This window comes from Podarcis tiliguerta (genome assembly GCF_965153285.1).
Source record: "Podarcis tiliguerta genome assembly, chromosome: 3".
Classification (NCBI taxonomy): Eukaryota; Metazoa; Chordata; class Lepidosauria; order Squamata; family Lacertidae; genus Podarcis; species Podarcis tiliguerta.
The window spans coordinates 18,050,676-18,067,843 of NC_139536.1; the positions used below are offsets into that span (position 1 = coordinate 18,050,676).

Here is a 17,168-nt window from a genome sequence, read left to right on the forward strand (position 1 = left end):
GTTGTGACGGGAAAATGCCTGAATGTTAGAATGTAGACAAAGCGAGAAAAGATGGTATGGGCCCTGATTTAAAATGTAGCCATCAGTCAAATTCTTTTCGCCTTAAAATCCCTCCTCAAATTTTACCATTTCCATTGAACCTTTCTGTTGGGTTGAAATAAGCGACAGATGAGTAGATGGTGTCATGTGGGAGGCATCTTGTTGGAGGAATCACAAAGTACACACAACTTTACCTGTGCAAAATGGTGCTGTCAGGACCATAGCTGTCAACTTTCAGATTTGAAAATAAGGGATCAGCAGCTTCACCTGTCCTGGGGACAGTCTACGGGATATCTAACAATTCGGGATAGCAGCGGGAAACGGCGCTGAAAAAATTCCTGCAAAAAAAGGGAAGGTTGACAGCTATGGTCAGGACAGTTGGGTTGTCTATAGCTCTGCAATAAGGATACAGTCTCTGCCTGGAGGTGTGGGTTTGAATCCCACTCTGCCCTTTGGCAGGACGCATGAGTGGTTCAAGGTGCTGCATTTGTGCCTGGAGGTGGCCGAACCAGCTTTAAAGGCGGACCATATCTCAGTGATAGGAACCTCCTGTTCTTTCAGAAGATCTCAGGTTCAATCCCAGACACTTCCACTTAATAGCAGAGGTTGAAGACTTCTTTCGGAGATCCTAGAGAGCTGCTGTCAACCAGAGTAAATCATATTGAGCTAAACAGACAGCTGGTTTTAAGGCAGACTATGTTCCCCCATCACCTTGCCAACAAAGGTCCGTATAGTTAAAGCTATGGGTTTCAGAGTAGTGATGTATGGAAGTGAGAGCTGGACCATAAAGAAGGCTGATCGCCGAAGAATTGATGCTTTTGAATTATGGTGCTGGAGGACACTCTTGAGGGTCCCATGGACTGCAAGGAGATCAAACGTATCCATTCTTAAGGAAATCAGCCCTGAGTGCTCACTGGAAGGACAGATCCTGAAGCTGAGACTCTCATGAGAAGAGAAGACTCCTTGGGAAAGACCCTGATGTTGGGAAAGATGGAGGGCACAAGGAGAAGGGGACGACAGAGGACGAGATGGTTGGACAGTGTTCTCGAAGCTACCAGCATGAGTCTGACCAAACTGCGGGAGACAGTGGAAGACAGGAGTGCCTGGCGTGCTCCAGTCCATGGGGTCACGAAGAGTCGGACACGACTAAACAACAACAACAAATGTTCCCACAGGGGACACGGGTGGTGCTGTGGTCTAAAACACTGAGCCTTGGGCTTGCTGATCGGAAGGTCGGCGGTTCGAATCCCCACGATGGGGTGAGCTCCCATTGCTCGGTCCCAGCTCCTGCCAACCTAGCAGTTCGAAAGCACTCCAAAATGCAAGTAGATAAATAGGTACTGCTCTGGCAGGAAGGTGAACGGCGTTTCCGTGCGCTGCTCCAGTTTCGTCAGAAGCGGCTTAGTCATGCTGGCCACATGACCTGGAAGCTGTATGCTGGCTCCCTCGGCTAGTAAAGCGAGATGAGCGCCGCAACCCCAGAGTCAGCCACGACTGGACTTAACTGTCAGGGGTCCTTTACCTTTACCTTTTTATGTTTCTACTAGGGCATGTGCCCCCATTTGCTCCACTTGCCAACCTCCCCTGCTATTCCTCCCCATTAACCTCCTGGAGCTTCCCCGTCACACCCCGTGGAAGGACTAAGCTTGCTTTTCACCTTCCCAGCCCCATTTCTCATGCCATTTCTCTCTTCTGTTTGTTAGTCCAGCTTTGCATCCCCGTTTTCACCCCCCCATGTCCATGCCTCCTCCCCCTTCTTTTGTGCAACCTCCTTTGCACACAAAACTCCTCCATGGTAACCACCTGCATCTTCTTCCTCCCACACATTGCAACTGCTAAGCATCCTTTTCACTTTATGCTGAATTATGAAGCCAGCATCACCTCCTATTCGTCAAACCCTTTCATGCCCCTGCCTTCAGTTTCAACCTCATTCCCATGCCTTCTGCTCTCTCCTTTCTCTACATCACCAAATTCAGCTTTACTCCTTTCCCCCCCTCTATCCATCTACTTACTTTCCTCAACTCTCCCTTGCACGCCACCCCATTTCCATGCCTCCCCCTCTCGCTTGCACACAAACCCCTATGCGGAGCCATGCTGCTATCTCTTTAAAATAAATAGAATTTAAAGAGCAAGGTTGTCAGTTAGCTTGTTCAGGTAGAGTTCTGTTGATGGATGTTGCTTCTTAATAAAGACTCTGTTCCGAATTACTACAATGTCTCTGGAACTTCATGTAGAAGACAACACATGGTCCCAGGAGTGGAGGTACCAGGATTGTGGGGAAATACTATGGAGTCATAGGTTGCACATCCTTTATCTCCCATAAACTATCCAAGGAATGGAAGTTTAAATCAACCAAATGTTCCTTTTCAGTATTCCTCTTTCCTGATGTACTCAAATGATTGTAAAAGTTTCCTCAAACCTCCGCCATTTTTAAAAAGCTGCCATTTTCTTCTCTGTTTCCACCATTTCTTCTTTACTCCAGCTTCTGGTGTTGTTTTAAAACCACTCCTCCCCTCTCAGTGATTCTCCTTTCTTGTCCCCATGCTATTGTACAACCTGCCTTCTCTTTTGCTTCTCACCATTATTACATTTGTATACTGCCCTTCATCCATAGGTCTCAGGGTGGTTCGCAACATAAAAATACGAGATAAAAAACACAAAATACATAATAAAAACAAGAACAAACCAATAACCCCTCCTTCCCCTCAACCCCCCATGAGGGCTCGATGCAAATCCAAATTATTATGAGGCACTACAAATCCTCCAATGGGGGCTGCCCAATGACAGCCTTACATTTTTATGTATTTAGGAAGATAAAATCACTCCCTGCTATGCTTTCATCTCCTATTTTTCCCCCTTCCTCTGATGTCACCTCAGCCGTCAAAATTTAAATTGCAAGCACTTTGTGCTAGAAATTGGGTTTTACTTATTTATATTTAATCTGCACTGTGTATGATATATCAATCAACATCATGTCTTTTGGAACCTTTGTAAAATGTGACTGCCTGCCGCAACATGTTGATGAAATGTGCCATGCGCAAACAGTTGTGTTCTGTCCCCAGGTCATAAAAGAGATGGGAGCTGGAAGGGCTTTCCCTTAAGCCTTAGGGCAGTGTCTGTAATGCAGAAAGCTCTTTAGCAGTGTCAGCAACCAGGACTGAGAAGCCCCTTGAGAGAGAGAAAGCCTAAGGAAAGATTTGTGCTATAGGATTGGCTTGACTTCAGAAGTGTTCCTCTCTAAGACAAGCAGAGAGTCAAGTACTTGTCGTATAACGGACATGCAAGGAGCTCTGAATGTGTTCTGAATTCCTTATTTTTGGGCAGTGGGGGAGAGAGTGGGCATTTCTAGTCTATTTCCTAATCAATGCTAAGCATCTCTCATTCTGTGTGTTACATGTGAATGCAGGATGGAAGAGTTCAATTTTGAAGCTGCGCTTGAGCTCCGAGAACAGCTGCTTTTAAAAAATTTACATTAAAAGGCCGAAGATACAAGCCGAGACTGATTTACACCTCTGATGTGAAAGTGCTCTTAATTCTAAGTCGTGAATCTAAAATTACTACTCTGGTCCTTTTTCAGAAATACTAAAGGAAGTTAGAATGCAGACAAACTTTCAACCTTCTGCCCTCTTTAACATGTGAATAGAAGATGTTAAAAATCAGCTAATTTGTATATTAGTTGGCAGTTTTGGCTTGTGTGCACCAAACTCTGAAACCATTAGTTGAGTGACCATTTTGTTTTTGTTTGTTTGGATCCTAATTTCACAGATAGAGCTGTGACCCGGTCTGTGGTCTCTGTCATAATTCCGCAGGACTAGCACAGTGTGTGGTTACTTAACGTAGGATGCCAAGTTTGTAGTCCCTCCTCACAACTCCAGTACACATGGGATTCCTTCAGACACTCCCAGGGAGAAGCTTCCAGTAGTGCTGTCCAGTAGGCCTCTTCCCATTGATCTGTGCCCCTGGTGGGATGCTGTTTGGATTGAAAAGGTCCCCGTGATAGGCCCTGAATACTTAACCCAGCCACACGGGGATAGCACCATTGGCAGGGCAGTTTAGTGTGTCTTTGAAGGGGCTGTGAGACTAAGCACTGGGTGGGTGTGCAAGGTTTTTGTGGTGGCACTTGCATGAATCGCAAGGTGTTTACCTGCAGCTGCCCTTGCAATCTGAGTGCAAAAAAAGACAGTAGCATCCAACATGTCATGAAGCGGGTTGGGCGGCGGGTGATAGCGTTTGAATAATCCAAAGACTGACATTTGTTTGGGGGTGTCTCGTTTTTATCTTTCCCCCAGAATGGTCTTCAATGTCTTTTGAGGAGCTGCTGCAGTTGAGAAATCGAGTTGGGACCAAGGCTTATCAGCAGATGACTGCTGGGAAAAGGGCAGTAAATGTCGCAAAACCAGAGAAGAAGCAGCGTCCAAACAAGCACGGGTAAATGTGTTTCCCTGTTGTGCATTCCCCCAAAGAGAACCGCATTATTCCCCTGGGCTCAGGTGAAGTCTGCAAACCTGCGCTTGCTTACTTGAGAGTGAGCTCTCAAGTTAGCAATTATCAAACTTGCGCATAGGTTCATGCAGTAAGCCCTTTCCTGCTTGGTGAAGGGTGTAGAGATTTCTGAGCTGCCTCTGGAGAGCTATTGGAGCAGAATGCAGTCATCCTGGAAAGAAGGAATTGGAGTTTAACCAGAGGGCTCCCTCTGGGAGGGTGGGTGGTAGCATGGACTTACCTGAAGAACTAACAGCCTTAAGTGTCTGCTTTTTGGTCTGCACCACTGGAGCTGCTACCTTGCTCTCGATGCATTTTTATAACCTTGCTGTGATTAATTTACTTCCTTCTTCCTAAGCCTCTCTGGGAGCCATTTATGTGACTCTTTGGCCCCATTTGTGTTCCCAGTCTCTCACACTTCGGTATACAGTGGTACCTCAGGTTACATACACTTCAGGTTACATATGCTTCAGGTTACAGACTCCGCTAACCCAGAAATCGTGCTTCAGGTTAAGAACTTTGCTTCAGGATGAGAACAGAAATCGTGCTCTGGTGGCGCAGCAGCAGCGGGAGGCCCCATTAGCTAAAGTGGTGCTTCAGGTTAAGAACAGTTTCGGGTTAAGAATGGGCCTCCAGAACGAATTAAGTACTTAACCCGAGGTACCACTGTATTCTGTAAAGTGCCATCAATGTGATGAGTAATTTAAACATTAAAGCAGACACGAATGCAAATCGTCACTGTAGTCCCTCCTCAGACACCTCTCCATTTTGCTGTGTGTCATTACCCTTCATCGTCCTGAGGCCAGGTTTCAGTCGCCCAAGTGTCCCATCCAAGAGACACCTGCTCTTTCCTTCATCCGTTCTCTCTCATCTCTTTCCAACTTTCTTCTTCTCTTCTCTCTCCCCTCCCCACCCTCTGTTAATATCTTGTGCTGCTACTTCACCTTTTACCTGAAGCTCTCGCTGGCTTTCCAGACAATGCTATATAAGCCTTTCAAAATGCCTCTTCTATTATGGGTTGCTTATTTCTATTTTTATCTCTCCGAAGCCTTTTGAGAGAGAGCCTTTCTACAAAAGCCCCAGTGCAGCTGGAATCAAATCAGCTAGGTATTTGTGTGTGTGTTTGTTTGAAAGGAACCCTCTCGACTTGAAGGGAATGCTCCCCAAATTCTATCCTGTTCAGTGGTGCATTCTTGAATGAAATTGGATTCAGAAGCAAGCAACATAACGCCGCAATATTTTTTAAAAAGTGAGCAAGCTTTATAAAATCTTCCACATGCTCATTGGAAACCAGTTTGTTATGGAAGCGAAAAGCGAGAGGCGTCTGAAGGAGCCTGGTGTCCCACATGATGTCCGGAATGACAGCTCCTGCCCTGCTGCTGCGGTCCATTCTCTGGCTTGTATCTGACAAAGTCGTCCTATTAGTGCAAGGACTGCTGCCCGCCAGTGGCGTAGCGTGGGGGGTGCAGGGGGGGCTGGCCGCACCGGGCGCAACATCTTGGGGGGGGGGCGCGCTCGCACTCGCAGCTCTCTGCCCCTACCTGGCTCACTCACTCTCTCTCACTGCAGTGCTGGCTGTGCAAATCCGATCCGAGCCGCCGGGTCGCCGCCCGCTGTGGAGGGGAGGGTGCCAGGCGTGCGGTGCGGTACGGAGAGAGAGCGAGGGACTATCTGGGGGAGGGACAGTGCAGCGGGGGGGGGCGCAAATTACTTGCCTTGCCCCGGGTTAGGGGGCGCAAATTACTTGCCTTGCCCCGGGTGCTGACAACCCGCGCTACGCCACTGGTGCCTGCACAATGGGATTCCTCTGCCCGCCCCCAAATCTGCTCTCTAGGGTTGGGGGGAACCCTAGAACAGATTTGGGGTGTGTACATAGGGAGATGAGAAGGAGCACAGGTTGAACTCCTTGTGCTTACAGGACAACTTTGTTGGGTATGAGCCTAAATGCTGCTCATCTGCCTGCTGCAGAAAGCAGAATCTCTTTGCTACTTCAAACCTGGAGGAGGAATATTGCAGTGGGGCAGCTGGGACACCACACTCAAATAATGTTTTGCTGCCCCGGGGCTGTTAAAGCAATAGGTGCCGCATCCGGATCAAGAACTGGCAGCTCTGCCTGCGAAACTCCACAGTACTGTCACAACTCTGGTAAGGGTGCTGTCTTTTCAGCTAGCTAATAAAAATATAATTAACTTCATCGAGCCGTTCATGGGCTGTTGGTGCAGAAGATTAGCTTACTTGTTTTCTCCACTCCTCATAATTTTATCAGTTTGCACTTCTCCTGAGGGAATTTGGTGTATCAATTTGGTGTATCCCTCTGAAAAAGGCTGTTTCATAGAGAGCCGTCTGTTTCCCGTGATGCGCTGCTTTTTCTGCCGCGTCTGAAGGCTGGCGGTTGCGAAGCACAACAGGAGGGTGACTTGGTTAATGTCACTGCCGAAGAGGGTCTGGGTGTCATATTTTCAAAGGATTTCTACGGCGGCTCATTAAAATTTATGTTGGCATAGCGATGGCGCCACGTCAGTCCAGGGAGTAAAAGGCACCAAATAAGTGATATGTTGACTTTACTGGACCAATCCATTTTGGAGAGAATATTCCAGGTTCATCGCCTGCTTTTGTCTTCTGAATAATTGGGCGGTGTGGGTTGGAAATGCTTTGAAGGCCGTAATCCAGCAGGTTGAAGAGAGGTAGGGAACGGGATGCTGGAACCGTTTATTGCAAAAGTGGAGACCTTTTCCCAACTCCTGCTTTGCATAAGTTTATTCCAGTATTTACTGCTTTTTATAGCCTGCCTTTCCACTGAAGTGTTCAGGTGCAGCTGGAGCCAAAACAGCTCTAACGTACAGTAAGCCCGCAACTGACGCTGGGGTGACGTTCTGGGGATCGTGCCCAAAGCCAAAATTGCACGTTATCAAAACACGTTCAGTTCAACGGCAGGTTGGGGGGGGGCGTCATTTTTCCTGGAATCCCATCCCCTTTTTACTTTTTGTCTCACGCATAAAGCTGAATGTGTACAAGTTAAATGTACAGTGGTGCCTCGCAAGACGAAATTAATTCGTTCTGCGAGTCTCTTCGTCTAGCGGTTTTTTTGTCTTGCGAAGCAACCCTATTAGCGGCTTAGCGGCTTAGCGCTATTAGTGGTTTAGCGGCTATTAAAGGCTTAAGGGATTAGTGGATTAGCTGCTAAAAGGCTATTAGCGGCTTAGCGGCTTAGAAAAAGGGGGTGGGGAGCGGAAAAAAATCTCAAGACTCGCAAGACATTTTCGTCTTGCAAAGCAAGTCCATAGGGAAATTCGTCCTGCGAAGCGCATCGAAAAACGGAAAACCCTTTCGTCTAGCGGGTTTTCCGTCTTGCGAGGCATTCGTCTTGCGGGGTACCACTGTATGTAAGTTGTAGGCTTAGTAAATACAAGACATGAGTGGTGCTTAGTTCTTCTTACCACTTGAACAATAACTGTGGTTATTCGTGGATACAAAGTTTTAAGAACACAACCATGTTAAAACTCATTTAACATCAAGGTACAGGTGAAATGTTGGGCCATTTAAAAGGATTTAAAAACCAAATCTTTGCAAATTATAATAAATCTGGGCACCTTTCGGTCATTGTATCCCATAAAACAGAAGCGGCGACTGAGAAAGCCCTGGTCCTTGACTTGTTCTAGGTGGGGCTGTTGTCAGAGGAGGGTCTCCTTTGCTGATTTTTACTGAGAGACAAGCTCTTGTGCTTTCCCTGAGCCCAAGTTGTTTAGGACTTGAAAGGGTAATGTCAGCATTTTTGGAAAGGGCATGGAAGCCAATTGGTGGTCGAAGCAGATACAGCGTTGCATAATCCCGAGTGTTCCTTGACGTTAATTAATGGGCTGCTGGGTTTTGCACAGCTTTTGAATTACTCTAGCAGAAGCCCCAGATATAGCATATTGCAGTAGCTCAGCCTAGAGATTACAAACTGAGCGATGGTTTCCATAGCCAGGGATGAGGAATCTGTGGCATTCCAGGTGTTACTGAACCACAACTCCCATCATTCCGGTCTGTTGTCCACGCAGGATGGGGCTGATGGGAGTTGGAATCCAGTGATACGGGGGGGGGGGGGGGACTAAGCCTTTCCACCCCTGGTTTTAAGGCAGAACCATTGATCTGGAATAATCAGCCGAAGCTGATGATAAAAAGCAATTTTGGATGCTAGAGAGATTTTGAACATCCAGAAGTAGCTCAGGGTGGGTCCACTTCCAGAGAGTGTAATTCCATCAATCAAAAAATATTTCCATCCAAATTTATCTGACGTTGGGTCTTGGGATAAAAACTCGCAGCTTATACAGCTGGTAGCAGAACCCTGTGATATACCGATAAAGGCTAGGAGCCATCATTTCAAACCAAAATCATGACTTTGAACATCAGAAAAACAAAATCTCATTAGAGATTATATTATTTTGTCTGAAACTTTGCTCCCTGACCTTTATGCAGAGTAGCGTACACATAATGACTTGCGGTTTGCGCCCTGCAATTCTGAAGAAAAAGACGCCCTCTTAAAAGGCAATGAATGCAGGTGAAAGGGGACGGGAATGATAAGAGCACTTAATTAGATGCACGCAGCCCGAGAAGCTGGTTTTTCCCCCCCTTTTTTTTAATTAGCGCTTTTCCCTCTTTTACCCACTGATTATATAATTAATTTGCCATACAGATTGCAATCACCGCAATACAATCATTCGCATCGGAATCCACCCATGCCAGCAGAATCGAAATGTTTTTCTTCGCTTTCCGTCTTTACATCTTCCCATTCTGCATAGGAGTGCGGATGCAGCGGGTGTGTGGATGCACCGAGAGTCAAATTAGATGGTGGGTGTGAGAGGGTGCCTGCCTGTGCCTGCGGGGGGGGGGGGGGGGGATGGGGGTTGAAATGATCCCTTGTTTCAAGCTCCCCTCCCCAAACAGAAGTGGCTGGCAGCAGTCTGGGTGCCCTCCCTTTTTGCTGCCAGGGAATGTTGGTGGCAGAGAACAAGACTCAAGTACCATCCCTCAACCAGTCAGCCAGGTGTGGGGCTGAAGAGAAGCAAGTCTCTGCAAGTCCTTCAGCTGGGTAGGGACCGGATGCTGCGACCATAGCTCTTGGCGATAGAGTGCATGCTTGGGTTCAGTCCCTAGCATCCCCAGGTCAGGCTGGGGTGGGGGGGAAATGCTGCTGAAACTCCGGAGAGCTGCTGCCAGTCAGTGTAAGGTGAAATAAAATAAAATCAAAGGACCCCTGGATGGTTAAGTCCATCACAAGGCAACTATGGGGTTGCGGTGCTCATCTCGCTTTCAGGCTGAGGGAGCCAGCGTTTGTCCACAGACAGCTTTCCAGGTCATGTGGCCAGCAGGACTAAACCGCTTCTGGCACAACAGGACACCGTGATGGAAGCCAGATCACCCGGAAACGCAGTTTACTTTCCCGCCACCGTGGTACCTATTTATCTACTCTCACTGGCATGCTTTCGATCTGCTAGGTGGGCAGAAGCTGGGACAGAGCAACGGGAGCTCACTCCGTCGTGGGGATTCAAACCGCCAACCTTCTGATCAGCAAGCCCAAGAGGCTCAGTGGTTTAGACCACAGCGCCACCCGCATCCCGCCAGTCTGTGTACATAACACTGAGATAGATGGGGAAATGTGCTGACTGTGTATAAGACAGCTTCTATATTCCTGTGTGGAGGATAGAATTTGCCTCAATGGATGTGCATTTGAAGAGCCTTCCTTCTAGCTTGAAAGGGGAATTGGCCTCTTAGCTTTCCTCTGAAGCCTGTTTTCCCCTTTGAAATTCTGTGTGTGATAGTTATTTTGAAATGACAACTACAGGCACCTCACTGACAGTGTTTAAAATTCCCTGGGTGCCATTTTGCTGACGGTGAGGGTCCAATTGCAACTGCATGGACTGAGTGCTAGGTTGGCGACTAAGAGCTGCATTGAGTCAGCTGACTTGTGCACAACAAAAGCTGCACAACTTGTGTCGCTGCACGAATCATGGACTCCTTGCTGGTCATCTTAGTCCTCCATCATCACATCAAGGAAAGGAAGTTCAGGGCTGAGCACAGAGATATTTAACTGTGCTACAGCCTCTCCGCAGGCCACCCAAATGGAACTCACAGACCACAGTTTGAAAACCTCTGCCTTAGCCCATAGTTAATTCCAGTGTTAGAAACTAGGATAAGAAAGCTAGGAGCCAAATGACTTCTGGGACCTGGGTTGTGGGCGCCAAAACAGAATGTCTAGTCGCTACCGGCGGGGGGGGGGGGGGGGAGGTCGACAACACTTTTTATTTATTATTTTGATAAGCATCAGTTAATATACAATTCACATAAGTTTTTTAGCATAAATTGTTAATACAGTGGTGCCTCGCAAGACGAAAAGAATCCGTTCCGTGAGTCTCTTCGTCTAGCGGTTTTTTCGTCTTGCGAAGCAAGCCCATTAGCGGATTAGCGCTATTAGCGGTTTAGCGGCTATTAGCGGCTATAAAGGCTTAAGGGATTAGCGGATTAGCTGCTAAAAGGCTATTAGCAGCTTAGTGCCTTAGAAAAAGGGGGTGGGGAGCGGAAAAAAACCCCCAGGAATCGCAAGACATTTTCGTCTTGCGAAGCAAGCCCATAGCAAATTCGTTTTGCGAAGCACCTCCAAAACGGAAAACCCTTTCGTCTAGCAGGTTTTCCGTCTTGCGAGGCATTCGTCTTGCGGGGCACCACTGTACACGTTTCATTTGGCGTATACAGTAAAATATTGGTACAATACGGTTTTCAAAACAGTCTACTCTTTCCTTAACATATACCTCAAGGCTTCAAATGACATACATTTCAGTAATCCTTGACTGACAGCCAGGCGCAAAAAATGGCACCCAGACTTTTTGAGGTGCTCGCAAATGGAGAACCTTTAGGCGCAAAATGCGCCTGGCGCCCTGCTAATTTCAACCCTGGTTGATTCCATTTCCATTTCCCCTGTGTTTGTTTCTGCTTTCAAGTGAATTGTTGTAAGAGCAAGCTACGGTCAAGCGATGTAGTTGAGATCATGGAATTGTAGTGTTGGAAGGGACCCCCAGGGTCATCTAGTCCAATAGTCATTCTGTTGTGACGTCTGTAAAGTAGTTCAAAGGTGCCATTTGGCACCTAGTAAGTTTCTAACACTGCTCACCAGTAATATGCATGTCACAATTTTCTGTAAACAGGGCATGATGCTTTCGTTGGTAGAGTAATTAACTAAAGCTGTATACTGCAGTCCTTAGCAAATATACTTGGAAGTAAGGTCCATTGTACGGAGTAGGATATAATATTACGCTGTTGTGTTCAGGAGTACTCTCTTGATTTAAATAAAGGGGGCTGTGGATAATAATAATAATAATAATAATAATAATAATAATAATAATAATAATAATATTTATACCCCACCCTCCCCAGCCAGGGCCGGGCTCAGGGCGGCTAACACCAGTTAAATTACAGTAAAAGCATAATACAGTAAAAAACCCAATTTAAAATACAGGTTAAAATGCAATTTAAAATGCAGCCTCGTTTTAAAAGTAGCCCAAGGATCAAAACCATAAGGGGAGGGAAACATAAGGGTCAGACTGAGTCCAAACCAAAGCCCAGGCGGAACAGCTCTGTCTTGCAGGCCCTGCTGAAAGATGTCAAGTCCCGCAGGGCCCTAGTCTCTTGTGACAGAGTGTTCCACCAAGTCAGGGCCAGTACTGAAAAGGCCCTGGCCCTAGTTGGGACCAATCTAACCACCTTGTGACTTGGGACCTCAAAAATGTCATTTGTGGACCTTAAGGTCCTCCGCGGGGCATACCAGGATTGGGGATGAAAATTCAGGACACTCTTGTTCTTTGAAGTTACGTTTTCCCCCGTGGAATGGAGCGAAGGCAATGTTAAAAAGCCCTTTTCTTTCTAACAGTGAGTGGTAACTTACAATTCAGTAAACAGATGATACCTTACATTTCCTTCAATATCTCAAAAAGGCATCTACACTGAGGCTCTAGTATTTAAATGTAATGATTAATCAATAATTGGTTAAAGGCCAGACTATTTATCAACTAAACTTTTATAATCAGTTGACAGCCCTTAATATATACATAGCAATAAATATAAGGAAACACATACATCATGTAGTTAGCCTTAATATCTATTATAAACTCTTCTGGTAGTAATACATCTTGTTCCAAAATTCAGAAGATTGAATCCAGTCCTGCATTAATGTACTTTTCCCTTTAATTTCTTCTCTTGTCATATTACATAACACACTTTGCTTTCCAAGTGGCTTTCAATTCCTTGCACATAGCGGTCTCTTAGTTTCCAAAAGTTTCTGGTGGTCAACAGTGCGGAGGGAAAACAAGCAAAACACTGGCGCAGCATTTGAGTTTCGCATCTTGAGAGTTGGTTCTGAGAATCAACCCACCCAAGGATAGGAAACACCCCCAGGCTTCTCTTTCCTAAGTATGTACTCTCTATCTCTCCCACAGACCTCTGGAAATTTCAGCCAAGAAGCCAGTCCCCTATCTAAGACGAGTTGTGCCTGTTAAAAAGAAGGTGAGTTGCTTTTTTTCCTCTTTAATTTTATTTCATTTCCCCTCCCCCTTTCCGGTTTTTATTTTTTCATTTTCTTTGTTAAATTTGCAAATTAATAAAAAAAAGGGAGAAAATAGCCTTGTGACCGTGGACAAAAATAAACAGAAAAGAAAAGAAAAATATTTGAGTAACACAACTGAAAATTACTTGGAGGGGATGAATGAAAATTACTGGGAAGATTAGATACTTAAGAGACCAAAAGTTCACAGAAGACTGGGGAAAATTTGTTGAATATCTGGATAGTATAAGTGAGGGCCAAATAACGCTAGAGGGATTTAAAAAAGCACTGTGAAACGTGAGAGGTATTGTTTAAAGGGAATAGAGAAAAAAAGGTTTAAATAATGACAATACAAATATAAGAAATGTGTAAACCAATAATGACTACGAAAGATTTACGGAGAAGCTGAAGGAAGTCCAGAAAAGAAAGATTTTGTGAAAATTTGGATGTGAAAATAGTGTATGATTTGTTTTTGTTGTAAATTAATAAAAAATATTTTTTTTAAAAAAAGAAAATTACTTGGGAGGGGATGAATATAAAGGAGTTCGCATGACGGCTGAGGAGACTGTTGACTTAGTAAGCAGTGCTCAGTGCAGTGCTGCATGAGGCAAGGGCCACCGAGTGTGACAGGAGTGATACAGATCCGGCTTGCTCCTGAAAGACAGAGTAATGATGGGTGCCCAAGAAGAAAGACACCACTTTTGGGCAGTGTTCAAATTTTAGTGCTCGCTCCTCTTTCTTCCTCCCCAGGTACCTCGAGATCCTCGCTTTGATGACCTCTCTGGGGAGTATAAGCCAGAAATCTTTGAAAAGACGTACGGTTTCTTGAACGACCTCAGGAAGAAGGAGAAAGAGGTAATGGCTGCAGCTACTCACGTCGAGTGCAACCTGCCTAGAAGGAGAAAAGGCCTGTGTTGAAGCCCTTTTTACCTCAGAGTCCTGGGTTGAAAGGCGACTTCCCTTTCAGCGCATTCCCCTCTTTCCCCCCCCCTGCAGGTAGTTCAGAAGCACCTGAAGAAAAGCCGAAATGTGGAGCGGCAAACCAAGTTGCAGCAGCTCCTCAAGCAAATGGTGAGTTGGGCCTGCGGGGAATTAGGAGAGCAGCTCGGGTTTCCTTTGGAGACGCTGCAGGCAGGCCCAAAGCCTGGAGCCGCCATTCCGCGGAAAGCTCCAGTGAGATTGGGGAGAGGAGAAACGTTGACACTGGCCAGCCATGGCATGTTTGCAACTTGCCCACCTTTGCTTCTTAGACTCAGCAGGAGGAGATACAGAGGAAGCAACAGAAGGAGAGAGAAAAGGAGCTGGCCATGAAGAGGCAGCGGAGGGAGCTGGCCCAGCAAGGAAAGAAGCCCTTCTATCTAAAGAAGTGTAAGTGTTGGCCTGTCGACAGAAGCTGCACGGTTCGAGCCTTGACTTTCCATCAGGCATTAATAAATGCGGTCAAATAGGGGACCTGTTGCTGATGCAGTGGCGTAGCTGGCGGGGGGCATAGGGGCGATTGGCTCGGGTGCAAAATGTCAACACCCAGTGCTGCCTCAATACAGCTGCGTGCTTCTGTCGCTAGGCTCTGCCTAAAACGGTTTCTCCCTGCGAACCAGGAAGCGACCTCTCCATGCATTGGAACAACTCTTCTTATCTCTGTGGCTGCGATCTCCTGGGTGACGGGCACTGCTAGGCAGTTGAATGAGCATGCGTACACTGTCTGTTTCCCAGTCTCCCACCCATCCCCTCCACATGGCCCTGGGCCCTGGCAACCCACGCTACACCACTGTGCTGATGTCTATAAATTGGTTCACAGCGGTCTCTGCAGGGGTGTGACTCTTGAACAGAAGGAAGAAATCCTTTTAAGACAGGGCTTGATGGGAGTTGTTAAACAAACTGATCAGAGTCATAGCTGCGCTTCTGGGTTTGTCCAGGTTTGACCCAAACTCTGTGTGACCTTGAGCACCTGATAGTCTTCCCCTGACCCTGTTTACCTTCCATAAAGACAGTCTGTCATGTTCTTCTCCTCTGCTTGGTTTGCATATTGGAGATGGTCAGCACTGCGACTTTGAATGGTGTTCTCACCTGCTGTGTTCATTGGATCTGGTTACCAGTTGCACTGGGGAATAATGCAAAGCAAAGGGACTGGATGGTGACTTTTACTGAGGGGGTGTGCAGTCATCAATGTGGATTCTTTTTTTGAAAAAATCACGGGACTCTGTTGAAAGATGGGAGAGGCCTGGGAGTGGAAGAGGGAGCTTGAGTTAGGGATGGGAATTGCTAGTGACATTATGAACATGGCTGGCTTGAATTAAGGCCACTTTCCCTTTTGTGCTTTGCAGCTGATAAGCGGAAATTGGAACTGGCTGAGAAGTACAAAGAGCTGAAGAGGAGTGGGAAGCTGGAGGGCTTCCTGAGCAAGAAGAGGAAAAGGAATGCCGCCAAGGACAAAAGGGGGCTGCCTTTTAGGAAGGATGTGTAATAGCTGGCTATATTTGTGACACGCCATTTTACAGGTGCAAATCTCCTGCTGCAAATCAACTATCGACTCTGGCCAGCGAGGTCAACGATCCCAAGTTTTCTCTGCCCCTAATGCTAGGGGCATTCCGGTCCTCTGAACAAGCAAGAATTTGAGCAAAATTAATTGGTGACATTCCCAGCCTGAGAAGCGTTCGCCTTCTTCAATGGGAAATGGATTGCATAATTTGCAAAAATTTCTCTTCCTCCTTCCAGGAGCAAGCCTCAAGCTTGGACAGTCAAGGAGCACCCCCCTCCCACCCACACACATATTTCCCAGGACTCCCCACTCCTTGTTTCTTCCACTACGCAGCCTGTGTAGACTTGAAGGCTCCCCGGTTTCCGTCCACCTGCTTCTCTTGCTACTTATTAGTGCTGCTTGGTTGTATTCCCAGCTGTTTTCTTTGCAGATTGCTGTGGAAGCTTAAGAGAGTTTCCCAGAAAGCATCGTGCCTTAGTTTCATGCGCTGTTATTATGCAGGCCAGAATCTTCCACAAGATTTTCCGTATCTGGAAAATTAAAACCACCTTCAAATACTGGCAGCTGAAGTCTCTTTAAGTAAAAAATGTGGTGGAGAATTATCCCAAATAAAGTTCCCAATTAGCCCAATAAATTTCCAAAGATATGCTTGGGGAATATATAATGAAATACCATAAAGTACATATATTACCTGTGGCAATATATTCATCTTTCATTTATTAACCTTACCCCCAAATGCTAAATTTTAAGTAATGGCCACCTCTCTATATTACTAGAAACGTCTTTCATCAACTTACTCAGATAAAATTAAATCATTTTAATAATTGGAATCAGAATACCAAGTGTGTTAAGATGTCTGGGCACCAACAAAATCACCAGTTTGTGTACGATCTGCACCAGCCCACCTGCAATTTCAGTCATTTAATTGTATACTCTCAAATTCTACCAAAACAACCAGAATTGGGTTGTTGTTTGTTTGTTTGTTTTGCTGTGAATGTGCATGCTTCTAACATTGAACTGAAATCTGGGCAGTTTCTAGAGATTCTGTACAAAGAAACTAATTGCCGTCTCATTACTGGTGGCAATGAGTGTGTATGTCATTTTGACAGACCTGCTTTGGATTACTAACTGGTAAGGTGTTTTATAGCAACATTTCACTGAACAAATTTTTGAAGTAAAGTTACTAATTTTATAAAATCAAACTTCCTCCTCTTGGAGCATCAAGTGAGATTTTATTTGCAGGACTTCTTATTTTGCTAGGGCAACGACATTTTCTCACCATTTCCGCCTAATTTGCTCTCGCCCCCTACCCCTGCCTCTTATCTGTGTTTCTCTCAGTATGGCCTGATATTTTCAGCTAGTAATAATTGCCATTGTGGCTTCATTCCAGATAAGCAGATCACTTTCCGGTTTTTATCTTGCGTTCCAAATCTTGTCAGACCTTTAGTTCTTGCCCTTCTCCTTCTCTCTGCTTCTGAGCCAACTACAACTACAACATTTTATGGATGGACAGGAGAATTTTGCAAGGGCTGTTCTATGATATAAGGAGCAAGCTTCTCAAATTTAGTACCGTATTTTTTGCTCTATAAGACTCAC

The 17,168-nt window shown here is 45.9% G+C and overlaps 1 protein-coding gene across 2 annotated transcripts in view; it reads left to right on the forward strand.

Annotated features, from left to right (window-relative positions):
• RRP36 (ribosomal RNA processing 36) overlaps positions 1-16,774 on the forward strand; it is a 34,132-nt gene extending 17,358 nt beyond the window's left edge. For both annotated transcript variants that reach the window (XM_083433139.1, XM_083433138.1), the window contains exons 3-8: positions 4,329-4,467; positions 12,990-13,056; positions 13,844-13,948; positions 14,090-14,164; positions 14,344-14,461; positions 15,418-16,774. In XM_083433139.1, the coding sequence (XP_083289265.1) occupies positions 4,329-4,467; positions 12,990-13,056; positions 13,844-13,948; positions 14,090-14,164; positions 14,344-14,461; positions 15,418-15,557 (644 nt within the window). In that variant the 3' untranslated portion in view covers positions 15,558-16,774. The remainder of the gene's footprint in view (positions 1-4,328; positions 4,468-12,989; positions 13,057-13,843; positions 13,949-14,089; positions 14,165-14,343; positions 14,462-15,417) is intronic.
• Positions 16,775-17,168: the final 394 nt, after the last annotated feature.